General features: G+C 50.2%; 1 protein-coding gene across 1 annotated transcript in view; it reads right to left on the bottom strand.

Annotated features, from left to right (window-relative positions):
• NTN3 (netrin 3) overlaps positions 1–27,851 on the bottom strand; it is an 88,845-nt gene that overhangs the window by 21,503 nt on the left and 39,491 nt on the right. The window contains exons 3-5 of the mRNA XM_073362904.1: positions 25,722–25,910; positions 13,472–13,621; positions 11,976–12,029 (exon numbers count right to left, since the gene is read on the bottom strand). Of these exons, the coding sequence (XP_073219005.1) occupies positions 11,976–12,029; positions 13,472–13,621; positions 25,722–25,910 (393 nt within the window). The remainder of the gene's footprint in view (positions 1–11,975; positions 12,030–13,471; positions 13,622–25,721; positions 25,911–27,851) is intronic.

Here is a 27,851-nt window from a genome sequence, read left to right as displayed (position 1 = left end):
TATGGGAAAATATATGGGTGTGTATGAGGGTAAAGCATACATGTACTCTGTGTGTGAGTGACAAAGAGAGGCCATTAGCCAGCCAGCCAGAATTTGTGTCTGTGTATTGTATGTATTTCTGTGAGTGACAGTAGTATAGGAATACGAAGGAGTGCATGAGACAATGAGTGAGTATACGGGAAACAGATGGAGAGTGAGAGAGATAGTGTGTGTGTGTGTGTGTGAAAGAGAGAGAGAAAGGGGACTAAACCCAGCCCTGGCACAACGAGGTGTTATTCCCATTGACTTGGAGGGCAGTTACACAAACTGCATTTGGCTGTACGCGTGTGTGAGTGTGCGAGTGAGTTTGCACATCTGGTTTACTTCTCCCTGCTTTAAAAAAAGACGGCATATTTTGTTTTAAGAGAGATGTAACTTAATTAGGTGTTACGGCTGCAAATCTTTTACTGCTGACTTTGAATTCCTTTAAAGCCCTAAGACGCACTCTGCCAGTTTTTGCTAATTCTAATGGGGAACAAGCACTGAGCAGAATTTTTTTAAAAATAGTAATAATAAAAAGAGGGCCCAGAACACTTTGTTCCAAAGCTAGCCTGACACTTAGATGGAATCGGGGCTCAGGAGCAGAAGCCTGGGTTGCTGGAGACATTTGGGGACTAGAAGACGCCAGCTGGGCAAATGGAGATCTTAGAGAAAAACCAGGGCTCCGCCAGGGACCTGAGTGGGGGAGGAAAGGGGAGGGGAGCCAAACACCTGAAAAGCAGGAGGCTTGAAACAATGAAACACTGTTAGCAGACGCCTCAAAGAATGTGACACACCTGCTGTGAACTCTGCAAGCCTTTGGAGATGAAATGAAAGGGGGAGGGAGGGTGCATGTGGGGTATTTGGGGACTCACCAATGTTGTGTGTAAATCATCACTGCTCTGAGGTAGTTGTGGGATCCCTGCACACGCCTGCACTGGGTTTTATTGTAGTGGGATGCTGGCCCCAAGCAGTGGATCTTCAGTTTGAAAGTAAATGAATGGGGGGGCTTGGGTGAATGGCTGCACAGGGGAAACCCGGTAGGTTTGCTGGCACTGGCTCAGGGAGAGAGCAAAGGGGCATTTGAGGGGGATCAGATAGAAGAACTGACAGAAGAACCAGTGGAAAAGTGGTAAAAATTAGTGGTAAATCAGGCCACCAAGGGCTTGCCAAAGTGCTCAGCTACATGAGTGTTTGCGAGGTGAACCCGTACAGTGGTTCAAATCTGCACAGACACACCCCTGGAACCCCGACCTGGGATATTCTATCTACTACCCAAGATCCATAAACCTGGAAATCCTGGGCACCCCATCATCTCAGGCATTGGCACCCTGACAGCAGGATTGTCTGGCTATGTAGACTCCCTCCTCAGGCCCTACGCTACCAGCACTCCCAGCTACCTTTGAGACACCGCTGACTTCCTGAGGAAACTACAATCCATTGGTGATCTTCCTGATAACACCATCCTGGCCACTATGGATGTAGAAGCCCTCTACACCAACATTCCACACAAAGATGGACTACAAGCAGTCAAGAACACTATCCCCGATAATGTCACGGCTAACCTGGTGGCTGAACTTTGTGACTTTGTCCTTACCCATAACTATTTTACATTTGGGGACAATGTATACCTTCAAATCAGCGGCACTGCTATGGGTACCCGCATGGTCCCACAGTATGCCAACATTTTTATGGCTGACTTAGAACAACGCTTCCTCAGCTCTCGTCCCCTAACGCCCCTACTCTACTTGCGCTATATTGATGACATCTTCATCATCTGGACCCATGGAAAAGAAGCCCTTGAGGAATTCCTCCATGATTTCAACAATTTCCATCCCACCATCAACCTCAGCCTGGTCCAGTCCACACAAGAGATCCACTTCCTGGACACTACAGTGCTAATAAGTGATGGTCACATAAACACCACCCTATACTGGAAACCTACTGACCGCTATTCCTACCTACATGCCTCCAGCTTTCACCCTGACCACACCACACGATCCATCGTCTACAGCCAAGCTCTGCGATACAACCGCATTTGCTCCAACCCCTCAGACAGAGACAAACACCTACAAGATCTCTATCAAGCATTCTTACAACTACAATACCCACCTGCAGAAGTGAAGAAACAGATTGATAGAGTCAGAAGAGTTCCCAAAAGTCACCTACTACAGGACAGGCCTAACAAAGAAAATAACAGAACGCCACTAGCCGTCACCTTCAGCCCCCAACTAAAACCCCTCCAACGCATTATTAAGGATCTACAACCTATCCTGAAGGATGACCCAACACTCTCACAAATCTTGGGAGACAGGCCAGTCCTTGCTTACAGACAGCCCTGCAACCTGAAGCAAATTCTCACCAACAACCACATACCACACAACAGAACCACTAACCCAGGAACCTATCCTTGCAACAAAGCCCGTTGCCAACTGTGCCCACATATCTATTCGGGGGACACCATCGAAGGGCCTAATAACATCAGCCACATTATCAGAGACTCGTTCACCTGCACATCCACCAATGTGATATATGCCATCATGTGCCAGCAATGCCCCTCTGCCTTGTACATTGGTCAAACTGGACAATCTCTATGTAAAAGAATAAATGGACACAAATCAGATGTCAAGAATTATAACATTCATAAACCAGTCAGAGAACACTTCAATCTCTCTGGTCACGCAATCCCAGACATGAAGGTCGCTATCTTACAACAAAAAAACTTCAAATCCAGACTCCAGCGAGAAACTGCTGAATTGGAATTCATTTGCAAATTGGATACTATTAATTTAGGCTTAAATAGAGACTGGGAGTGACTAAGTCATTATGCAAGGTAGCCTATTTCCCCTTGTTTTTTTCTACACCACCACCCCCCGACGTTCTGGTTAAACTTGGATTTATGCTGGAAATGGCCCACCTTGATTATCATGCACATTGTAAGGAGAGTGGTCAGTTTGGATGAGCTATTGCCAGCAGGAGAGTGAGTTTGTGGGGGGGGGAGGGGTGAGAAAACCTGTATTTGTGCTGGAAATGGCCCACCTTGATTATCAAGTGAGTTTGTGTGTGTATGGGGGTGGGGGGGTGAGAAAACCTGTATTTGTGCTGGAAATGGCCCACCTTGATTATCATGCACATTGTAGGGAGAGTGGTCGCTTTGGATGAGCTATTACCAGCAGGAGAGTGAGTTTGTGTGTGTGGTTTTTGGAGGGGGATGGGGGGTGAGAAAACCTGGATTTGTGCTAGAAATGGCCCACCTTGATTATCATACACATTTTAAAGAGAGTGGTCACTTTGGATGGGCTATTACCAGAAGGAGAGTGAGTTTGTGGGGGGGGGGGGGCGGAGGGTGAGAAAACCTCGATTTGTGCTGGAAATGGCACAACTTGATGAACACTTTAGATAAGCTATTACCAGCAGGACAGTGGGGTGGGAGGAGGTATTGTTTCATGGTCTCTGTGTATATAATGTCTTCTGCAGTTTCCACAGTATGCATCCGATGAAGTGAGCTGTAGCTCACGAAAGCTCATGCTCAAATAAATTGGTTAGTCTCTAAGGTGCCACAAGTACTCCTTTTCTTTTTGCGAATACAGACTAACATGGCTGTTACTCTGAAACCGTACAGTGGGGACAGAGTTGGGACTGCGGGGCATGGAAGGGGGGAGGCGTGGCAAAGAAGTAACAGGAAAAGTAACAGGAAGGTGTAAGATAAAGGAGGGGGTACGTTGCCCACCCATTGAATGCACATGGGTGTCAGGTAGCCTGCTCTACCACTTCCAGTCACTGACTCCTGCTGTCTGACTGACTTTAACCTTATTCTCCTCCCACGGAGACAGGACCTGGGACCTGGCTGGACCTGTCCCTCCTCTCACCTACACCCTGTCAACACCAGGGAACCTCCACTGACTTCAGTGATACTACAGCTTATTTACATCAGTGTACCTTAGGGAAGAATTACCCTCCCCCCCACATCACCTGTATACCTCACATCATTGCGCCTGCGATGTCATGGCAGCTGCTCCCACAGATGGCAGGGGTTTACAGAGTCCAAGGCCAGATGGGACCATTGTGATCAGCTAGGCTGACCTCCTGTATCATGCAGGCCAGAGACCTGCCCCAAACAATTCCTGAAGCAGAGCTTTTAGCAAAACAGCCAGTCTCAATTTACAAATTGCCACTGACGGAGACTCCTCCATGATCCTCAGTAAGTCATTTCCATGGTCAGTTACTCTCACCATTAAAAATTTTCACCTTATTCTCAGTCTGAATTTGTCTAGTTTCAAATTCCACCCATTGGATTTTGTTAGACTTTTGTCTGCTAGACTGAGACTGTACTCAATGCTTTTTTTGCCTCTGTCTTCACGAACAAGGTCAGCTCCCAGACTGCTGCGCTGGGCATCACAACATGGGGAATAGATGGCCAGCCCTCTGTGGAGAAAGAGGTGGTTAGGCACTACTTAGAAAAGCTGGACGTGCACAAGTCCATGGGGCCGGACGAGTTGCATCTGAGAGTGCTAAAGGAATTGGCGGCTGTGATTGCAGAGCCATTGGCCATTATCTTTGAAAACTCGTGGCAAACAGGGGAAGTCCCAGATGACTGGAAAAAGGCTAATGTAGTGCCAATCTTCAAAAAAGGGAAGAAGGAGGATCCTGGGAACTACAGGCCAGTCAGCCTCACCTCAGTCCCCGGAAAAATCATGGAGCAGGTCCTCAAAGAATCAATCCTGAAGCACTTGCATGAGAGGAAAGTGATCAGGAACAGTCAGCATGGATTCACCATGATTCATGGAACAGTCAGCATGGATTCATGCCTGACTAATCTAATCGCCTTCTATGATGAGATTACTGGTTCTGTGGATGAAGGGAAAGCAGTGGATGTATTGTTTCTTGACTTTAGCAAAGCTTTTGACACGGTCTCCCACAGTATTCTTGTCAGCAAGTTAAAGAAGTATGGGCTGGATGAATGCACTATAAGGTGGGTAGAAAGTTGGCTAGATTGTCGGGCTCAACGGGTAGTGATCAATGGCTCCATGTCTAGTTGGCAGCCGGTGTCAAGTGGAGTGCCCCAAGGGTCGGTCCTGGGGCCGGTTTTGTTCAATATCTTCATAAATGATCTGGAGGATGGTGTAGATTGCACTCTCAGCAAATTTGCGGATGATACTAAACTGGGAGGAGTGGTAGATATGCTGGAGGGCAGGGATAGGATACAGAGGGATCTAGACAAATTGGAGGATTGGGTCAAAAGAAATCTGATGAGGTTCAACAAGGATAAGTGCAGGGTCCTGCACTTAAGACGGAAGAACCCAATGCACTGCTTCAGACCTGCCCAGCACCTGCCCAGCTCTCAGCTGTGGCACTATCCCTCCCTTTTCATCGGGGCAAAATTCTCCCAATAACAACAGCAATAAAAATCAGAGACAGATTCAAGTCTGCTTTCCCACCACCAGGAAGGGATGAAGCAGATAAGCATGCCCCAGCAGGTGAGCAAGGCCTAGTGATGGAAGGCAACAGGAAGTGGCTTTGCTAGATTGCCATAGGAACAGGACCAGCTGGTAGGGTTGCCAGGTATCTGGTTTTCGACCCGAACGCTTGGTTGAAAGGGGACCCTAGCGACTGTGGTCAGCACCACCAACCAAGCCGTTAAAAGTCCGGTTGGCGGTGCTGCAGGACTAAGGCCTGTCCTGACATTGCGCTGTGCCCCGGAAGCGGCCAGCAGGTCCGGCTCCTAGGTGGGGGGGCCATGGGGCTCCATGTGCTGCCCCCGCTCCGAGCACTGGCTCTGCATGCCCACTGGCCGAGAACCACAGCCAATGGGAGCTGGGAGCACAGCACGTCGAGCCTCCTGGGGCCCCCCACCTAGAAGCCGGACCTGCTAGCCACTTCTGGGGCACAGCATGGAGCCGGGACAGACAGGGAGCCTGCCTTAGCCCTGCTGTGCCGCTGACCGGGAGCCGCCAAAGGTAAGCCCACACTCCAAACCCGAGCTCCAACTCCGTGCCCCAGCCTTGAGCCCACCCAAACCCGAAGCCCCCTCCTGCACCCCAAACCCCTCATCCCTGGCCCCACGCCAGACCCTGCACCCCCAGTCGAGAGACCATACCCCCTCCTGCACCCCAACCTTTGACACCTCTCACGAACAAAGGCAGCCAGCATTGCCCAGCAGTTGCCATCCATTCCCCAAAAAGCCACTCACCTTCTCCCCCAGGCGCAGACTGGGAGCATGGAGGGGAGGGAATGGGCACAAGGGAACCAGGCTCCCTAGTGACCAGGTCTGCCAGTCTGGTCCTCTAGCTTCTGTACCTGCTTTCCCCTCCCCCTCCTTTCCCTTTCAGCAGCTGTTGGGGGGATCCAGGATTGATAACCTAAACAAGAGCATGTTTCCCTTTGAGACCCAACCTCGGAAAGAGAAGTCTGAGGTGGACATAGCATGCCAGCCTGGAGGGGTTGCAGAGAGGAGGACAACCCCAAGGGGATGGATGCATACAGACTTGAGAGACACTGACACTGGGGGAAGAGGAATCTGAGTAGAGCAGGGCAGAACAAGAATAGTACTGGATTTTTACTTATTTCATCAAAACTGCATTGCAGTGAAAATTTTATGACCAGCTATGAACCTGAACTGGATTCCTGTGCCCTCCTGGAATGGCCCATGGGTACAGCTCCAGGGAGAAGCAGACCCCAAACCCAATTCATGGGCTGTCCTGTACTCTTGCTCCACCAGTAGTTATGGGCTTGATGTAGCTGGGTTCTCTGGTCTGTTACGTAGGAGGTCAGACAACATGATCATAATGGTCCCTTCTTCTGGTTTTAAAAATCTGTGTATCTAAGAGAAAGAGGGACCTGAACTGGATTTCTGTGGCCTCCTGGAGTGGATTTTGCACTGAAGATACTTGAGTTAGAAGCCGAAAATCCTAAAAATACAACCCCGCGGATAAAACTACAAGCAGCTTAACACGGGCTCACTCCACTAAAGCAAAATAAACACTAAGGTCTCCATCAAGTGTCATTTATTTTTATTCGGCTGAAAATATTAGGATCTGTTTCTAAGACCATCCTATTTGTAAAGCACTGTGGGTGGGGTACATCGATTAACTCCTCTCAAAGTGTAACTCAAGACTTGGGATCAACACTTACGGAAAAAAACATTTGTTTCCTTTCCAAAGTGTCCATTCTTTGATGTTCCTGATTAGGACTTTTAATGTCCAAAAGCAAAAAGCTTCTATTTCCAAGTGACCTGGGAAGTTGTCTTGAATTTATTCCCTGCAATCTTTCCTGCCCAACAATGAAGACCAAAGAAATTATTTCAGATTCCCCACCTTCTTCTCACCAGAGGTAGGGATGAAAAATGGAGCCCCTGAATGGCAGAGTGGACTGCATCAGGGCGCATCTTGTGGTACCAAGCTCAGCCTCTCAAGCAGGAGTTGCTAGGTAACAGTGGATATGTTGGTCACAATTCTCACTATCCCAGCAGGAGGGATTGGACAAAGGACTCCTGCTGGGGGATCTCACAGCTCCTTATCCCATTTCAGACTGGAGGGAATGGGGCAGGAGTGCTGCTTTGTGGAACTCCAATCCTAGCTGCCCCCACTTGAAGGTACTGTCAGGAATGATGTGTAGAAGAGGTGGGGGTAGGTGGCTGTCAGAGTCCCAGTCTCCTCCAGCAGGAGGTGCTTTAGGGAACAATGTAGGAGCACAGGGCATGTTGGTCTATTGTCAGTCTCCCCAGCCAGGAAACACTGTCGAGAATGCATCACAGCCCCTATTATTTGTCCAATTATACTGCACAAGTCACTTGACTTGCAGAGAACTGTCCCTATGCCATGCTTGTTGCATGAAATGAAGCGTAGTTTATAGACACTATAGACTAGGCTACAAAAATATAAATGTCACTCCAGTTTGACATTATGTTGATATACTCTGAGCCAGCTCTTCTTCTGGGGTAAATCACTGCAGCTCCATTGGAGACAGTGGGTCAAAGCCCCAGCTATCGGCATAGCTCCATTACTGTCAATGGAGCCAGGCCAGTTCACACCAGCCGGGAGTCTGGCCCAGGAAAGTATCTTCACTAGTCTATAAAACATGCAGCCAACTCCAGCTCACACTGAAGTGGCTTTCCTTGGAAAAATAAAGCAACCAACACAGTCAATATCTGAATATTTTTTAAAAAAGTGGGCCAGGTGGGGGCCCCACAGATTCATGGGACTCAGAAAATGGTCCAAAGCACTGACATACTGTTGTTGAAGGGTCCACCCTTGAGCCAGGCTGGGAGAAGGGCTTGCAAGAACTCCAACAGCCACGAGCCTAAGTCAGAGGGAGACGTGCAACAACATTCCCACAGAACTCCTAGCACTAAAGAGCAACTGCACAGATGTGCCAGGGGGTGGGGGGACAGAGATTACTAACTCCACAAATGGCTGGGGGGATATGCTGTGGGGGGTCACTCTATGCCCAGTCTGGGTAAGGCACGAGGGGTTGAGGAGGCTGGGAGAGGTCACTAAGGATCCCCTTTGTTCTACACCTCTAGACTTCATGTTGTTGCAGCTACATCCTCCATATGTACCTGGGGGCAATGACCTGTCCATAGGAGCCCATTCACACTAGGAAAGCAGAAGTGGCATGAGATAACCTGGCATCTTGACAACATGGAGGCGTTATGATACAGAAAGCCCATGCTACTCCACCCTGTCAGGGACTTGTCCAAACACATGATCATTACAAGGAGTCTCCTGATCTCAGCCAGCTATTGGGGAAGCTCTGGAGAAGGTGGCTTGTTGACCCTGAGGAGGTGCTCAGCAGCAAGAACATGCATTTGTTGTCCTCTTAGCACCTGAATCCCCATGTGTGCTATCGACCAGGAGCGGAAACTGGGTAGGGTGTCTGCTATTCTCATGCTGAGGTGTATGAGAAGACCAAGGCCTTGAGGAGAGTAGTATGATGGGCAGAAGAAAAAAGTGTCAGAGACCCTTACACTCCCTTCCTCCCCTGCTCTTTGACTAGCTAATAAGGAACACTACAGATGGATACAGAGTGAGTTGGAGGTTGCTTGTGAGACTATTACTATGGCAATAAACACCTCAGAAATACAGGCGACAGACAGATTAGATGGAAGGATTACATGGGGATGGGAAGGAAAATGTGACCTAAAAAACAGTGGCTCCTCTACCACAGTGATGAGGGAAGGAAAGAGATTGCTTTACTTTTCCACCACTGCATGTGGCAGGTCACAGCCAGCAGTAGAGCTAGTCAGAAGACTGGTTTCAGAGTAACAGCCGTGTTAGTCTGTATTCGCAAAAAGAAAAGGAGTACTTGTGGCACCTTAGAGACTAACCAATTTATTTGAGCATGAGCTTTCGTGAGCTACAGCTCACTTCATCGGATGCATACCGTGGAAACTGCAGCAGACTTTATATACACACAGAGAATATGAAACAATACCTCCTCCCACCCCACTGTCCTGCTGGTAATAGCTTATCTAAAGTGATCATCAGGTTGGGCCATTTCCAGCACAAATCCAGGTTTTCTCACCCTCCACCCCCCCACACAAATTCACTCTCCTGCTGGTGATAGAAACTGCTGAATTGGAATTCATTTGCAAATTGGATACTATTAATTTAGGCTTAAATAGAGACTGGGAGTGGCTAAGTCATTATGCAAGGTAGCCTATTTCCTCTTGTTTTTTCCTACCCCCCCCCCCAGATGTTCTGGTTTAACTTGGATTTAAACTTGGAGAGTGGTCAGTTTGGATGAGCTATTACCAGCAGGAGAGTGAGTTTGTGTGTGTATGGGGGTGGGGGGGGTGTGAGAAAACCTGGATTTGTGCTGGAAATAGCCCACCTTGATTATCATGCACATTGTGTAAAGAGTTGTCACTTTGGATGGGCTATCACCAGCAGGAGAGTGAATTTGTGTGGGGGGGTGGAGAGTGAGAAAACCTGGATTTGTGCTGGAAATGGCCCAACCTGATGATCACTTTAGATAAGCTATTACCAGCAGGACAGTGGGGTGGGAGGAGGTATTGTTTCATATTCTCTGTGTGTATATAAAGTCTGCTGCAGTTTCCACGGTATGCATCCGATGAAGTGAGCTGTAGCTCACGAAAGCTCATGCTCAAATAAATCGGTTAGTCTCTAAGGTGCCACAAGTACTCCTTTTCTTTTAGTCAGAAGACTGTCGGCTGGCTGCTATATCTTTCTGGACTCTTTATCCAGACTCAGGCACAAACATGGTAGCACTGAAAGTCGATAGCAGCATGCTTTGTGTAAAAGATTCACCACCTCTATCTATTAATCCCTCCATCCCACAATCATTACTAAGGTATCTGGGAGCCTGGCCCGACTGAGTACTGGCACATCTCAGAGGCACAATTTCTGAAAGAGTTTGAGGAAGTCCAAGCCACCAACTGGAAATCAGACCTGTGCCTCTCTGGGGTAGTGCAAAGCAGTGGAAGTGTCTGGATGTCTAATGAGAAAGACTGTCGATACTTCCCCTTTGAGAGACAATTTACCAGGTCAGGTCTTTGCTCAGGTCACCATCCCTCCATGCTAGCAATGTTGTCAATGCCATTCTATCTCTAATCCCTCTACTTCAGTGCGGATGGGTCTCCTCCAGCAGCATCTCCTCTGCTGCAATATCTGAGACCCTTTCCAGGCCTAGATTTAAGATCTGGGCCTTCAATGGAGATAGGGTCCATCATATTGATGGATGATGTCATGAAGCCTGAGGACAGAAGGCCTTGCTCTTGCTATCATCAGTCTTTGGCTTGTGGACCATGAGGTGCCACTAACCTGCCCACAGGATCTAGCAGGGGTGAGTGGAGTTCCATTAAAACAGTCCTGCTCCTTCCTCTTAGATAGCTCCTGGGACTATGATGGACAGCTGTTTCTCCTTGTCAAAGCATGCTCCTAGGTTTCCCATAGTTATCAATCCTGTTGCCTCTTAAATCCGCTTAACTCAGATATGTGCCTCCTGTGGAAGCTGCGAGACATTATGGGCTTACCATGCCATCGCTATGCAGCTGACACTTGGCTTCTCTCTCCCCTTCCCATCAAGTGTGCACCATCACCTTGCTGTCCTAGCCTCTCAGAAAACAGCTGGCTCAAGCCCAGTCTGGGAGGAAGGAGGCGATGCAGATAGGTGGAGGGAAGCCGTCGGAGGAGCTAGCAACAGGAGGCCAGTCTTCCATTTGGAACCATGGCTGTTCATCTAATCTCAGAAATCAGCTGTAGCCAGCAATGTTGCTGTCTGCTTAGGCAGGCCAGGAGCTCCCCGCTCTCAGGAGAATGCCAAGACAGCAACTATGCCAGGCCCTTGTGTGGGAATGCAAGGATGGGGGGATGCACCCACCCGAGGACCAGGCCCCATCTGGCTCTGAAAAGAGAACTCAACATGTGTCCCAGTGGTGTGAGCTGATCCATTTCTCAACCTGCCACTGGATGGCACAGCTGTGGGATAGATGCCATGGCCTGAGAGCCTTGGAACAAGAACAGCAGATTTCGAAACCACACGTTCCCCAGAGGGAACTGATGCTGCAGCAAAGAGCACTCAGGGGAAATCTCTTGTGTTTGGAGGAGATTAAAGAAACAAACTCCCCTTGAATCCCAGTGTGAGAAAGCACTAGGTCCCCTCCTCCAAAGGGGTGGGCTGCTCTTGGCCAGAGTGCATGCAGGCTGCTAGGACTCCTGTCAAGTTTCTTTGGTTGGTTTCCAAAAATAAATAGGATTTAAAACCTCATTTGCACATTTTATTTTTCGTTGGAGGAGACCTACCTGCTTGCTCTCTGCAACCAAGCTGGGCATGAGGAGACTATTCAGTGCTCAATGCCAGCACATGCTTAAATAAGGGGAGAGTGGGGAGTCCTCCAGGAATGGCAAGGGGAAAATACAATTAGACAGGGATAGCTGCAAGGTGCCCAGATAGTGTTCTTCTTATGTCTTTTGTAAACCGGAATTTAGAGCACTCACCTGCCGGCTCTTCTGTGCTGGTGACCACGGAGGTTGGGTTGATGGCAGGAATCTCTGGAAAAGAAAGGGTGAGATTCTTAAGGAAGTGTGCTTGCTTTCCAACTGCTGGGTTTGTCCAAACCTATACCTTCTCCCCCGTTTCTGCTGGTGAAGAGAGAATCATTGTTAGCAGCAAGAAAGGACAAAGCAGCTCCCCCTGCTGGTTTCCTTTGCTGCTGCCATTGGGACATGCGGGGTACTAAGAGGGGTGCATCACAACACATCCCCCTTGTTGACTCTGCCAGTCAGGCTAGAGGGAGCCCTGGGAGTCGTAGGGTTCCCCTAGGGATAAGCCCAGGAAAAACACACCCCAAAGGAGTCATATAGAGGATTAACAAGCTTCATTCATGGTGGCCGCTGGTTCTGTTTTCAGGGTGAATCTAGAATAACTCCATTGAAGTCAACGGGCCAAGACCGGCATAACTCTGATGATTTCAATGTAGTTAACACCAAGAGGGAATTTGTCCCACTATATACAGTTCAGGCAGAGCGGTGACTGCTGGGAGCCATGGCAGATAAGTGGCAGTGAGGGACAAGGCCAGTGTGTGCTGTCTCATGTTCTCTGTGCAGCAGCACTGTCTTCCTGCCTCCGCCCTGGCACCAGCCAGTCTCTGGAAGAGATGTTCTCTGCTCAGATATCTCCTCCTCTTCCCAGCCAGTGCTGCTCTCTGGACAAGAGAGCCAGGCCAGGCATCCGCTGACCCTGCTGGGACAGCTCTGCTGTTGCTGATGCAGAGATAAAGAGGAACTGGAGGCTTCCAGGAGACCTTTAGAGAAATCACCAGAGCTGCCTATCTTGGCCCCGAGAGCCATTGCTGTGCTCCCTGCAGCACTGCGATCAGTGGGTGGAGAGAGATGCCAGTTAGCTGACTCTGTGCACTATGGGGCCCCCACTCTGCTCCCTTGTGCTCCTGCAAGGGAGCCGAACTAGGAGCATCCTATTCCCATTGGCACAACGCAGCTGCCACCTTTAATCTCTTCCCACCCCTGGCCTCCCTGGGGCAAGGAGCATGAAAAGACTTTTACAACCTCCCCAAGGCTTCCAGTTCAGCTTCAACCCAGCACTGCTGTGGGAGCTGGGACACTGGCCGGGCTGCCAGTGCAGAAAGTGAGATGGAAGAGAAGGAAGTGAGTAGAGAAAACCTCTTGTGCAGAGTTCCCACATGGCTGCAGGGTCATTCAAAAGATGTTCTCCAGCAGCACAGAGCCCCTGAGTGTATGGATCCACGAGCATGTGGTGCCCCCTGAAGGGGTCCTACCCAACTGCTGCCCCATGCCAGCCCTGCTTAGCTTCTAACAGCCAATGACCTCACAGTCCCTGGCAGCAGGACAGCACTTCGCAGCCCCAGGTAAAAAAATGGCTATAAGATCTTGCACTTGTAAAGATGGCGAAGGAGGAACCGGGGCTCTAGAACACAGGACTGCTGGAACTAGGCATTGCTGACAGCGTTACTCACTGATGCATGGAGCCACAGGTGACCGGCTCTGCTGGTAGCCCTTGGCACAGCGATTGCAGGTGAGCCCTGTCACACCATCTTTGCATGGGCACTGCCCGGTGGTCTGGTTGCAGGTTTTACCAGCTGCACCAACAGGGTGGCAGTCACAAGCTGAGTAAACAAGAGAAAAAGAGAAATGCTGCGAAAAGAAAGTCAATAGATGTATTTCACACACAGTCCTCTGTGCTGAACAGGACATGTCTCTGATAACAGCCATTGCACACAGACTGAAAATTAACAAAATATTTTTAAAACACCATAAATCTGGCTGGGGGTATTACTTAGCTCATTTAGACCCTTCTTTTCTGTTCATTAACCAAGCCTGATTTTCTGTGTATGGGTTTGATGAATTCACTGAACCTTTCAGATAAACAATTTTAAACCGAAGGGCTTCTCACAACTGGCTATTCATGATCTGGTATTCGTGGCATGTGACTGGTCACTTGAATCACATGATGAAGTGAGCTGTAGCTCATGAAAGCTGATGCTCAAATAAATTGGCTAGTCTCTAAGGTGCCACAAGTACTCCTTTTCTTTTTGCAAATACAGACTAACACGGCTGCTACTCCGAAACATGGTATTGTTGCTAATCCCTGATTGGATGACTGAAGTTTTTACGCAGAAAAATAATGAATGGTGACCAGTGACTAATGAAAAATGGCAGTGATTGTCTCTAAAGGTATTTATATGAAGAACAACCCCCCCTCCGAATATCAGGAGCCCATTTGTGTAGGTGAGGGCATGCGTGTGATGTAAGTGCTGCACAGGCTGTTTGCACACATACTAATCGACTGCATAATGAATATAAAGGTAGGACTACAGGGCATTGGCAAAGCTGGGTGGGGCGCGGCACTGAAATAGCAGGGGCTGCTGCCAGTCACGACTGAAGTGCCTTGACAAAACTAGGTAGGAACAGTTTGCAGAACACCTGCCTGCCCTACATCTAGCACCAGCTACAACTAACAGCCTATTGCTTGGATAAACACATTAGCTTCGGTGACAAAACGTAAAGGAGAGGGAGTTTCGAAACTCCCCAGAGGGTTCTCCTGAGAGGAAAGAGCCTTGAGCAATGCAAGTGACATCATGGGACTCTCAAGGCAGGGTGAAACAGACAAGAGTGGGATGGTCCAGGACTGGAATATGGAGAGTTAATTCTCTTCTCACCCATGGGAGAAGGTAGTTCCCCCTCAGTCAGGGATGGGGGTCAACTGGAGAAGCAGCCTCCAGGATCAGAGAAGCATACAGCTGGAATTCCCATCTCATTCCAAGCGCAGGGATCTGCCCAGAGGATGCTCCTACTGTGTGTTTCTTTTTATAAAGGGCTTGGAGCAGGGCATGACCTCTTCTCAGTTAGGTCTCCTCAGGTTCAGTCCCTAGAGCTCAGAGTGTTTGAATTGGCACTTACAGCTGTCTGCCATCCTTCGAGCTTCGGACATCAGAACAGCCAATTTCTCCCACCCCCTTCCCTACCTTAGGGCGAACACAGCTGCAGCTGCTTCAGAGGACCTTGTGGAACCTGGGAGGAATTTCCAGGGGCTCTCCTGCCAGCTGGCCCCATCAATTAGCCAATCGTGAGCAGGCTGGGGGGGCCCAGGGTGAAAGAGAGAGTGTTAAGGCTCATTAAAGGTAACTAATTGCAGCCTTGTGAAAAAGGGGAGGGAGTGAAAAAGGAGGAGAGAGAGAGAGAAATAAAAAAGTTGGGTTCCAGCAGGGGATTTTTAACTTTGGAAAAAATGTGTAAAAACCGATCCTGGTTTCTGTCAGAAAAAGGGAGAACCATTTACAATGCTCTGCTCGTTTTTATTGTTGGCAAGGTGAGGAGTGTGCGTGCCATGGCTGGCGAGCCCAGCATACTGGCAAAGGGGGCAGTGAGCTGGGATCTGCCTGGTGCAGTGCCATGGCCAGGGCAGAGCGGGGGAGAGGAGAGGCAACACCTGTGTCATCGCTTGTGATCCAACCATACCAGTCGCTCAGTGTCTTGTAAGCAACCACAGCTGTGCTGCTCCTAGGCTCAATGGTCTGGACTCCTCCCTCCTGCCTTCCAGCTACTCCTGGCCTCTATGCTATCTCCCTCTCTCCGTCTACAGAGGCAAGAGAGGAGGTCTTGGAGCCTGGAGCAGTGCGTCAATCTCACGGGATGAAAGGTACTGCAATGAATGGAACACCCGTGAGGTTGCAACACTTTTGCTGATGCAGCAGGAATTTGCTGAACCAAACCATTGACACCCTCAAGGAGGAAGCTGAGGGACTGGGATGAAAGCTTCACTCCAGTAACACTGCTTGTATCACAGCCATGCTTAGCAACGAGACCCATCTTCTCATTCTTCCATAGCAATGGGGTGATTCTCTCTCAGATGGGATGAGTGCTAGAACTGGGACTGGAATACAGTTCCCTCCTTACAGGCACGCACATGCACACACCACACACTTCCATAGTCCAATCTCCCCTCATCAGAGGACACAGCTAAGCTAGAGTCAATCTGAGTCTCCTGTCTTCATTGGAAAGACTCACAGTGGGTCTTTCCCTTTCACTCCCTCATCGCAGGAGCTATACGCAGGGGATGGAAGTGAAGTTATTCCTTCATGGTTCTTGCTTTCGCATCTTCCTCTCTGGCTCTAGAGCCATGGGATGAATCTGAAGTGAGTCTTCTTGGTGATTCCCAGCACATCTGATCTCCAGCTCCATGGGGAGGACCCAATCTGGCTCATTCCCGTGCCCCAGCCCTACAGCCACACGGTTTACTCATTCTGTAGTGAGTGCTTGATGGGAGAGTCACAGGAGAGAGAAAAGCTGCTAAACCAGGAGATGACTGTCTCATCAGCCAGCTTAGGACTGGGGCTGTTTAAGAACTGGGAAAGGTATCTTGGTTTCCATCAGTGTAATAGTCAAACGTGACTCCAAAGCCAAACAAAAACAACTCCCCTTGTGCCCCCCCCCAAAGATGTTATCATTTCCCTAATTTTCACCAGATGGGATCTCATTGGAGCACAGCATCCCTGCTCACCAGGCCTTCTCATGCTCAGCAAGAAATGAGAGCATGCAGTGTCTAATGTGGAACAGATGCCTTGGTCCTTATCAGATCTTGGCTGGGATTGGAAACGGACGTGTTTCTGGCAAGAGTATTTGGGGGCTCAGCTGTGATAACAAATGGCAGCAGATGAGGGAGTCCTGGCATGGCATGGGACCTTCAGAAACACGGGACCTTTCTTCAGCCCCAGCATGCTTTGGTGCCAGGACTGTGGGGGCCTGTAACGCCTCACTTAGCAATCCACGGCTTCACTAGCTCTCCTGGAAACACGAAGTAGTCAGCAGAAACCCTGAGAAGACCCCTGGGGCCATGTCCTAGGGGGATCCTGTGTGGGCCCCTGGAGCTGCTCTGCAGCGTGACACTGCCCAGGTCCCTGGACTGGACTGTGGGGTAACCCAGAGCCAGTTGCTCCCTGGAGCCAGTCACATTAGCTCTCACCCAGCTCTATGGCTCTGGCTAGCCCCTGTCCACACAGCTTCTTTAACATGAGGCTTCAATTTGCAGTGAACCCAACCCAGCACCTTCCCCTGAACCTCAGTGGACTGAGTCCATCCCTCTCACTGCTTCATCCCGTCTCCCTTTCCAAGGCTCGGCTCTGCTCCAGACTTCTCACAGGGTAGCCACAACAGTGACATGCTCGCTCTCGAGGGCAGAACTACGGAAACTCCCACCAAGACTCAGCCACCCTCCACGCCAACAGAGTGCTGGGAAATGCCCCTCCAGATGGGCAGAGGGGTCTCACGCAGCAAGACTGAGATGCAGGGATGTTAACTTTTCATTGACGTGATGCAGGTGGTTATTTATCAGCCATCTCTCAATCTAGGGGCTTGAGTGATGTCAACAACTACAGAAGTGATGCCAGAGAGCAACAAACTGTATAACTCATCATGCCAACCCCACTGCTATTGACTCTTAATAGTAATACTACTTTGCCTTTCTCTGGACTAGAGCAATGGGCACTTTCATCTCCTTTCTTGACAGATGCCTGGGATGGCTCAGGCATTTTAAACAACTTTGATGATTCCTCTGGCATCTCTGCCTGTTGGTACAATACATGACTGTGACTGTGCTGCAGGGGTATCATAGGGTTGGAAAGGACCTTAGGAGGTCATCTAGTCTCACCTCCCGCTCAAAGCAGGACCAACCCCAACTAAATCATCCCAGCCAGGGCTTTGTCAAGCCTGACCTTAAAAACCTCTAAGGATGGAGATTCCACCACCTCCCTAGGTAACCCATTCAAGTGCTTCACCAACCTCCTACTGAAATAGTTTTTCCTAATATCCAACCTAAACCTCCCTCACTGCAACTTGAGACCATTACTCCTTGTTCTGTCATCTGTCACCACTGAGAACAGCCTAGCTCCATCCTCTTTGGAACCCCCCTTCAGGTAGTTGAAGGCTGCTATCAAATCCCCCCTCATTCTTCTCTTCTGCCCAGTTCTCTCATCATCTCCTCATAAATCATGTGCCCCAGCCCCCTAATCATTTTCATTGACCTCTGCTGGACTCTCTCCAATTTGTCCACATCCTTTCTGTAGTGGGCAGACCAAAACTGGACGCGATACTCCAGATGTGGCCTCACCAGTGCCAGATAGAGGGGAATAATCACTTCCCTCGATATGCTGGCAATGCTGCTAATAATGCAGCCCAATATACCGTTAGCCTTCTTGGCAACAAGGGCACACTGTTGACTCATATCCAGCTTCTCATCCACTGTAATCCCCAGGTCCTTTTGTGAAGAACTGCCGCTTAGCCAGTAAGCCCTCAGACTGTAGCAGCGCATGGGATTCTTCCGTCCTAAGTGCAGGACTCTGCACTTGTCCTTGTTGAACCTCATCAGATTTCTTTTGGCCCAATCCTCCAATTTGTCTAGGTCACTCTGGACCCTATCCCTACCCTCCAGCGTATCTACCTCTCCCCGCAGCTTAGTGTCATCCGCAAACTTGCTGAGGGTGCAATCCACCCAATCATCCAGATCATTAATGAAGATGTTGAACAAAACCGGTCCCAGAACTGACCACTGGGGCTCCGCTTGATACCAGCTGTCAACTAGACATTGAGTCGTTGATCACTACCCGTTGAGCCCGACGATCTAGCCAGCTTTCTATCCACCTTATTCAATCCATAGTTCTTTAACTTGCGGCAAGTATCGAGTGTTGCTGGGGCACTGGCTGCTCAGCCGTCGGTCTAGAAAGCAGTTCTCCATGTCTTTGCTTCAGACACCTGTACAGTTTCCTTAGTGAGCTTGTTCTATATTTTCCCTGGAATAACTCTAGTTGTGCTCCAGTATCTCAACTGAAAAGCTACAGTTCTGCCATTGCCATTTGACTGCATTTGCCAGTCTGAAGCAGTTTGCTCTGCTGCAGATGTTGTACCTACAAGGAGATTGCCTTGCTTTTCTGCAAGTATTTGAGCACTCTGGGCTTTAGCTATTTGACAAGCCCTTGAAAAATCATCTTTCCTGTTGCTTTTATGGGCAATTTCTTGGATCATAGAATCATAGAATATCAGGGTTGGAAGGGACCTCAGGAGGTCATCATGTTCTCATCCACATCTAGTACAGAGCTAGTTTTGCCTGCTAGAATAGCTCGTAGTCCTATTCTGATGAATATTTTGGGCTTTCTTAACTGCTAGTTGTTGAAATGCTGCCATATAGACACCTCTTGCAGTGCATCAAGTTGACTCATTTCACTCATACCTAAAGCTTGGCTTGCAATTGGAAATGGCAGCGAATCAGGAGTGGTCACTCCTGCCTCCTGACACTTGGAAACCTTCCCCTAGCCACGCACAGGGTGTGATTTATAAACAGCCTTGCTAGTGCACTAAGCAAAATGGACCCTGGTAGGATCCCAGGTACTCCTGCTCTCATGTCCGTTTCAGTGCAAGGCTGAGCTGGAGCGGCTCATTAACTGTGCTGCTCTGCATGAGAATTAGTAGGCAGCTGGTGTGGCAGAGATGTTACAGTTCCCATATGGTGGAAATGTTGCTCCGTATTATATGTATTATGATCACATCTCGAGGGCCCTTCCATTGTGCTGAGCACCATATAACCACATAGATCATCCTGATTACAAAGAGCTTACCATTCAAATTGACAAGATAGAGAACCATGGGAGAAAGACAATAGGATGATCCCTATTTTATAGATGCCGAATGATGAAGTGACTTGCCCATGGTGTCTGTGGTAGAGGAACGGGACCAGGTTCACCTGGGTCACAGCAGAGTGCCTTTACCACAAGACTAGCCTCCCGCTCAACACAGACAATGCAGCAGGGGATGACCCAGTGCAAGCATTCCCCTGGTTTTGTCGAACTTTGTGACATTCTGGGGGTGTTTGCAAATTCTGCCGGCTCTCCAGGAAAACGCACCCAAAAATGTAGCTGGCAAAACACCTGCCTTTTGTTTGCAGTACATACCGGGGGTGCTTGCCTCCCAGGAGAGAGCTGCTAAAGATTCAGCTGAGTATGCAGAGTCATTGTGCAGAGCTCTCCTGGTGAACTGCATGCTGGAGCTCTTCCCTCTCAGTCCCCTCCCTCTTCCTAGAACTATGTAGCCTTCCTTGCCAGCAGGCAAGCTGTGTTTAGAGATTCCTATCACTTCCTCACCTAGCCGGGACTCCTGGTGTTCCCGGTAAGTCTGAATTAGCGAGCGGAATCCCTGTCTAGGATCTAGGAACATGGGAATGTCAAAAGCCACTGGGAAGAAGGCCATCTCTGCCCCTCTTCTGCCTGGCTTGTAGGCCCTCAGCAGCAGCACAACCAGCCCTGCAGGATCTGTCCCGAGGAGCAACAGGGTAAGCAAGCAGGCTTCCTTTGTGCATCACAGGCTGCAGCTTGGCTATAAAATCACAGCAGAATTGCCTCTGAATGGATACTTTCCATCAGCCTAATACTCTGCAGTTACGTTCTGTGAGGATATCAGAGTGGGACTGTCCCAACAGACTTCAAGCTGCTGCTTTTGCCATATGGATTAGGCAGTCAGAACTGTGGCACACTTCATTGGAGGAGACCAGGGCCTCTTATGCTACCCTGCCCTCATCTCCAAAAATAAAGAAGCCTGAAAGACAGCCAGGGGAGGAAATGCTCAGAGTTCCTCCCACGACTCAGTGTGGAAATAAATCTGCCTGGTCCTTTGAATACTCATACTCACTCATACACACACTGTCTAGTGTCTTCCTGTCTGTCTGACAGGCTTCCACAGCAACTTGTCTGTGTGCACACACGGGTGGTGCATAGGGTAAATAGGACATCTGCAAGGAAGGCACCTAAAAATCCCCAGCAAAGAACACAGGCAGGGTAACAACAGTTTCTGCTTTCACAGTGCCGGGTTATGACGATGCCCAACCATCTCCAACCAGGGTGGACAAACAGGTTCAGAGAAGATCAGAGCTCACACAAATCTCTGTGCAAGACTCAGACTGAACTGTGGAGATTGGAAATAGTTGGCTAACTCGCTTCCACCTTTTCCAATGTAGTGTTCCCTCTGCTCTTGCTGGTTTGGGCTGGGACCAGCTGCAGAAGTGATAGAGGTCTTTTGGAGGGCCTAAGTGGCTCAGATAGAGCTGGAACTCAGAAGACTTCCAGCCTAGCTTGTAACAAAGAAGTCGGGAGAGGCCTCTGACCCATAAGAAAGGAAGAGTTATTTATAAAAGACATGCTGTAATTAAGGCAAGAGAAGGCCTGATTCTCCTCCTAGTGGATTCACAACAGTGCAAATCTGGAGTAAGAGAGATCAGAATCCGGCCCAGTATCTGCGGTGCTGAGCTAACATTGCCCAAGTCTGCAGTGTCAGCAGTGGACAGCATCCAGGACAGCACTGGGCAAGGAGTTCTATAGAGGGAGCACCACGTGGCTGATACAACGGCTCCTCCATGCATGGGGAGCTGCTGTACTGGCAAGAGAAGCCTGAAGAAGCCAGGCAGAGAGAGAGAGAGAGCTTGAAGCCACATTCTGGAGGGCTTGGCAGGCTGAGGGCATCGCTTTCTAGCCTCTGCAGAACTGAACAGCCAACCAGCAAAACATGGGCCACTGTGGGAGTCACACACAGCATTGGCTGGAGCTGGTCAGAAGCATAGCAGCAGTGGCATGGGTACTGACTGAGCAGATCAAGGGCAGGTGTGTAAAGAGATGAAACAAAGGCAGAAATAAAGCACTGCCTCAGCAAACTGCCACCACCAAAACTTTCACAGGGCAGGTGTGTGAGAGAGAGGAGCGGGAGAGAATAGTGGCATAGGGAGCCGGAGAGATTGCGTTGCAGCAACAGTTCCTGCAGATCCCCTCCCTACCCCCCAGAGGAAATGACTCAGGGCTTTTTGGAGAAACCACAGGCTGACAAGTCTGCTGCCTGCCCTTCTGCATTTGTGCTGGATTGCAATATTTAGGGAATACTTTGCACTCAGAGCTGTTTCCTGGGAAACCATATGGCCTGACCAACAGAGCAGCAAGCCCAGAGGCAGGATGAGCAGTGTCTGGAGATGGCAAGAATGCTCCCACAGTGACAATGCAACCTGGGTATAGATCCCGAAACTGGAGACGCTGGAATGAAAATCTGTGAGGAAGAGACACTGGCTCCCTTTCATTCCAGCTCTCATGCAGCAAGATCCAGACGCGGGCATTACCACTCACAGTACCAGCCTTTGAATCCTGCACCAGTGCCCTGGCGTGTATATCCTATGCACACACTCATCACAGGGGGTGACCTCTGGCAGCAGGGCCCTGGCATGTGACACTGGCTGTATGTATAGAGGTTGGAAATGTGCAGCTTCCAGATAGTCCACGTTGCCCTCCTCCCTTATTCCTCCTCTTTCTTTTCTGCCGATAACATTTTCCTCCTTTGCATCCCTCACTGCTCCATCCCAAGTCTCTCCATCAGATGCAACTGCTGTTAGCATGTTCCAAGCCAAGACTGACCCTTGCCCCACCCATATAAAGAGGGGTTGGCAGAAGGGGAGCAGCAGGGAGCCAAGGCCCCTAAAGCAGAGATCTAACCATCCCCTCTTCCCTAAGGCCCTCAGATGGAGGAGGGAAATGGAGAATGGCGCAGCAGAAGGGGATATTTCCCATCCCCCACAAAGCAGACATAGGGGTTCCCATTTTACAAAAGGTGTCATCCCAAGTGGGTACTGAGACCCACCCCCAAAGAAAGAAAAGGAGGACTTGTGGCACCTTAGAGACTACCCAATTTATTAGAGCATGAGCTTTCGTGAGCTACAGCTCACTTCATCGGATGCAAAGAGTGACAAGTCTCCTGCACCTTCAGCCCCATGCTTGGATTCAGAGCTACAGCCTGATTCTGCAGCCGGCTTGGGCAACACCACATCTCTTGGGATAGTGGGGCATTGATGGCCTGGGAGCATCAGACCAGGGTTAGCCACTCAGCTGTTCTGCAGAGCTCTCTGTCCCTTGCAGGACTCCCAGAGGAAGAAAATTTCCCCTTGGCAGCATCACAGGGTGGGGGTGCACCACAAGCCACTGGAGCACTGCTCCTGCTCCGACGAGCCACGTTCCCTCCCTTTGCCACAGTAGGACACTCAGCTCACTTCTGGCACAAGGTGCTCGACATAAACCACACCCCACTTGGCTCCCACATCGAGCTGGGGGGCGGGGGGGGGAGCATTTCCAAGCCGAGTCACCGAAAGGCCAATGGTGTCTGAAGCAAATGTAAAATCCCCCAGCCACGGGAGAGCTGGTTGCCGAGGTGAGGCACACACGCATGGGGGGCCTGCCAACTCAGAGGCTCCACTTATTAAAAACGATTTGTTCTCAGTTCCTGATGCCCTGGCGGCAAGGCAGGTCTCAGCTGTCTGTACCAGCGCCAGACACAGTCGCGCCTCTGCCACTGCTGCTTTTCACTGTATGAGACGCTCGTTAAAACGGGGACTTTTCCCTCCTCCTCCTCGCATCCGCATTCGCGCCGCTCCCCGAAGGCGGGGTGGGATTTGTGTACGTCATGCACTAGGGCTGATGAAGAGGCTACCAACTTGCCCAGCACAAAGCAACATGCTTAGCTCCCTACCTTCAAATTGTTCTAATCTGCCAAAGAACAGGGGCCAAATGTCAACGTTCTAAACCTATCCCACTGCTGCAAAACTGCCCCCTCCTCCCCAAAATCTTTAGCAGTCACTGTTTATGTGTAAGGCCTACGCAAAAGCAACGTTTTGTGGTCTGGCACTCCTTCGACTCTGCAACACCCACAAGAAGAACGATCCACTGCATCCCCTCTCCAAGGCTGCCTGGCCCATCAGCATGCTCCCACCATGTGACTGGGTCAGGGCTGAAGTCCCTCCCAGTATGGATGGTCACCCACCACAGTCTGACACAGGCATCAAGGTTGGAGAAGAAGAGAAGCTCCCAACCTCCCAGATTGGAGTCCTTTGAGGTGGTGAACTGGCTTCTCCCAGCTCCCTCTCTCCAGCCTGGGAACTACTAGTTTGTGTAGGGTGAACCTCAGACCGCTGGAGCTGTGCTGGCTTCGATGCCTATCCAAAGCTTTTCTAAATATGCTGCACCTCTTGCATATGGGAAACCAGGCTTGAGATCCTGAGCGACCAGCCTGGTTTGTGGCTCTTTATGTGGGCGTGTCTGCTTCCAGAACCTGTAAGGAGGGTGGCAGAGGACCAATATGAACCATAATGAGCAGCCTGTTTTCTCAGACCTCAAAAAGGATCCGTTCTTGTCAGGGGGAAGGAGAGGTTGGTTCTAGATTGGTGCACAAACTTGTTGGAGTAAAGAGAGACTTATTTTACCCACCCGTTCCCTGGGCCCAACCCAGCCCCAAACAAGCCAATGGAAAGGCTCCCACCGGCATGACCAGAAGCTGAGAGATCCCTAAAGCCAGCTGCCAAGTGCATACTGGCCACTGTCTCGCACTGTGGTGGGTGGAAGAGTGTTCCAGAGTAGAAAAGAAAGACAAGACAAGGCCTGTGTGTTCCCAGCAGCCTCTCCGGCTTGTGCAGATAAGAGGTCTTCTTGATGCCAGCAAGGCAGCCCCACTCCCTTCTTGAAGAAACTGACAATCTCCATTAGACACAGTCCAGGGGAGAAATCCTGGCTCCATTGAAGTCAATGGCCAAACTTGTGTTGACATCAGAGGGGGCAGTATTTCATCCCAGGTAAATAGCTTTCCCAGCGATGGCCTAGGTGATGCCAACTGTCACTTGCTCTGTTATCTGAAGCGCTCCTTTCCTTGGGGAGACTGTGGTCATGCTGCATCACAGAGGAAGTGTGCTGTGAGGGGGGGTTGAATGAGAACAGCTGGCTGTAAGGATCTGCCTAAGGCAGAGCAAAAACCAGGGAGAGGATAAGTCCAACAGTGGGCAGAATCCAGTGCAGATCTGATCCAATTTTCAGTGGTGCTGAGCACTCCAATTGCAGTTAACAGGAGCTGTGGGGCACAGCCCCCCTCAAGCACCAGGTCCTAGAAGTCAATCTACATTAGAAAACTTGCACCAGGGGAACTAAAGTGGATCTAGTTACACCAGTGCAACCCCCTACAATAGACACACCCAAATCAGTTCCAGTTGCATTTAAACCAATGTAATAATTGACCGCATTAATCTAAATCAGGTCGAAAGTAATTTCCATCCTTTTAAGTGCGTCTACATTAACGGTTTGCCCTGGTGTAACTAGATCAATATTAAATGAATTTAGTTACCTTGGTGCATGTTTTCTAATATAGACAAGGCTTTAGATATCTATGTGTGTCTATGCATTGCCTCTTCGAGATGAAGGATGGGTGCATTAGACATCAGAAAGACAGACTAAGCTGATGGACAGATGGATTCCATCCTTATTGCCTGGGCAGCTGAAACTCACACACTCCCATCAGTAGAATGCTGGGATTCTCTGTGGGAGGAAGACAAGCCCAACCTGTTATTTGTCTCCCTTCTGCTCTCCCTCATGCTCCATCAGCTCATTGGGAAAGCAGCAGGGACCTCAGCCTGCAGCCAGAGGGAGATGACTGCCCTGGTGAGTGGAGTTTAGAACCTGGCAGGGGCAGCAGGACTTACGGTGCTATATAGGACAAACAGCTGCATTCAGAAGGAATTAAGTAGAGAAAAGTAGGTGTGCCCCCTTAGAGAGGGCAATGGTGCAGCCAACAGAGGAGGAAAGGGCTGGGAGATGGGGTCTAGGGGGAGAGGAAGGCCGAAGGGGGCGGATCCCCCTTGCTGACAGCTCCCCTTACCTTTGCAGGCCTTGCGGTCGGTGATGGATTTGCTCATGTCCCGGTAGAACCCCTCTTTGCAGTAATGGCAGTGCCGGCCGGCTGTGTTGTGGCGACAGTTGAGGCAGACACCTCCGCTCTTCCTGCCTGAGAGTTTGTACAGCTCCATATTGAAGCGGCAGCGCCGGGCATGCAGGTTACAGTTGCAGGCTGCAGGAGGAGGGGGGAGAAGAGGATGAGCAGGTGAAAAAAGGGCTCAGGGACCAGAGAAGAGTCCCCTCACGCAGCCTCCAACCCCAGGGCCAGACCCACTCAGAGGATTGCCCTGGCCAGGATGCAGACTCAGAGCCACTAGCAAAATTTCAACTCAAGGCACTAAGCCAGAGGAGGTCGGAGTGAGCCACCCAACACAGAACGTCCATAGACGCCTCGAAAGGGAGGCCCGATTCAAGCTCTTGTACTCAGGTGGTGCAATCCCCCAGCGAGGTAAGTGGGGTCAATGTTAGCTGAGAGGTCAAGGACTGAATGGGCCAAAGAGCCCAAAGCACGGCTACTGCACCTCCTAGGCATTCTGTGTGTGCAGTGCAGGCAGGAGCAGAATGGTAGGAGGTTGATTGGCTACAGATCAGTGAGTAAGGTTGGGACAACTAGTTCAGATCAAATCAACCTGAGCCTTCACCCCTAACTTGGAAACAAACATTCGGAAACTTCTGCTAGTTCACTCGCACTCACATGCTATTTTTCCTTTTGCTCTTGTTTGTGCCCTTGCAGGCCACAGCTGTGAACAGAAGCTGGAGAAGCCAGAACTCCCACGAAAAGGCCTGTTCTCATGAGACCTCCCTCCCATTTTGCAAACCTGAGAGAGGTACTGAACCTTTGGCTTTGGCCCATCGCTGCAGAGAACAGATCCACACTCAGAGGGGATTGCAGGTAAGGTGTTGTAAGTCATGCGCAGACTCCCTGGACGTATTGTATACCCACTCACCACAGTGTCAGGGAGTCTAAATCAATGTAATTTACACACCTAGAAATCAGGAGGTGTAAATTACAGCCGGGAGTATCCAGATATTCATCTACCCTCCCCTTAGTTGTTTTTGTTGCTCCAGGTCTTCCATCCAGTGTATCTGAGCTCCATCGGCTGAGACTTGCTTAGGCACAGTGGGCCAAGCGCAGGAGTGACGGGAAAAGAGAAGGGAAGCGGCACACTGGGTGGTATGGGGTGAGGGAGCGACTCTGTGTGCACCACAAATGTCATTGGGAGCTTTGCCATGGACTTCAGCCGGAGCAGGATCAAGATCTGAGGCTAAGGACAGAGGAGGTCTCAGGGAGCCGGGAGGGCATCTAGGTTGGTGCAACACCCATGCTGAGGGGCAGGAGGCACTGCAGGCTACACCGGTCTAGACTGCCTTAGACTTTCCTCTGAGCGTTTGGTGTACTTCTTCTTATACAAGGCAGGGACTGTCTTTGTGTCCTGCGTTCGTTCGGTGCCTAGTACAAGGGAGCCTGGTCCAAATAGGGCTCCAGGGTGTTACCACAATTCAAATAACAACCACCACCCTGGAGATCCAGCCAAAATCTCAAAACCTCCAGCACCCCATACCAGGCTAACTCTTCCCAGCCTCCCCTCACCCTTCACACACACACCCCCACGCCTTTCTCCAATGAGGCGCAGAACCTGGGCTAATGGAGCTTGAAGCCAGAGAGAAGAGAGAGGGAGGAACCCCTCCCCGGCAGCTGCCAGATCTCGCCCAAGTCCCCTCCATGGGGTGGAAGGAGCAGGTGCCGACCTTTATCGCACCCCATAAACAGGCTCCCCACAGGAACTTGTCTCCACTGCGGGGGGAGGGGGGAAGGAGAGAAGGGAGAGGGGAGGAGTAAACAATCAACCCAGAGGGCCTCTGAGGAGCTAGGGGAGGGCAGGGCGGTGCTGGCAGACAAAGGACCATGCAGCAGGCAGAGGGGAGGAGGGTTCAGAAGAAGACAGCTGCCCAGCGCCTGTTGTCTAGTGTAGTTCCCTCCGAGGAGCCGTGATTGTCTCATTGCCCATCGACTGGCTTATGGCTTCGCTGCTGGCAGGATGGCTGAGGAGACGGGGAAGGGGAACGAGCAGCTTGCCTCCATGTGTTCTCCAGATGTGTAATATCCTCTGTG

The sequence above is a fragment of the Lepidochelys kempii genome, chromosome 10 (genome assembly GCF_965140265.1).
Source record: "Lepidochelys kempii isolate rLepKem1 chromosome 10, rLepKem1.hap2, whole genome shotgun sequence".
In the NCBI taxonomy this organism is placed as follows: domain Eukaryota; kingdom Metazoa; phylum Chordata; order Testudines; family Cheloniidae; genus Lepidochelys; species Lepidochelys kempii.
Note: the sequence above shows the minus strand (reverse complement) of the source record. Positions and strands in the feature narration are given on the sequence as shown.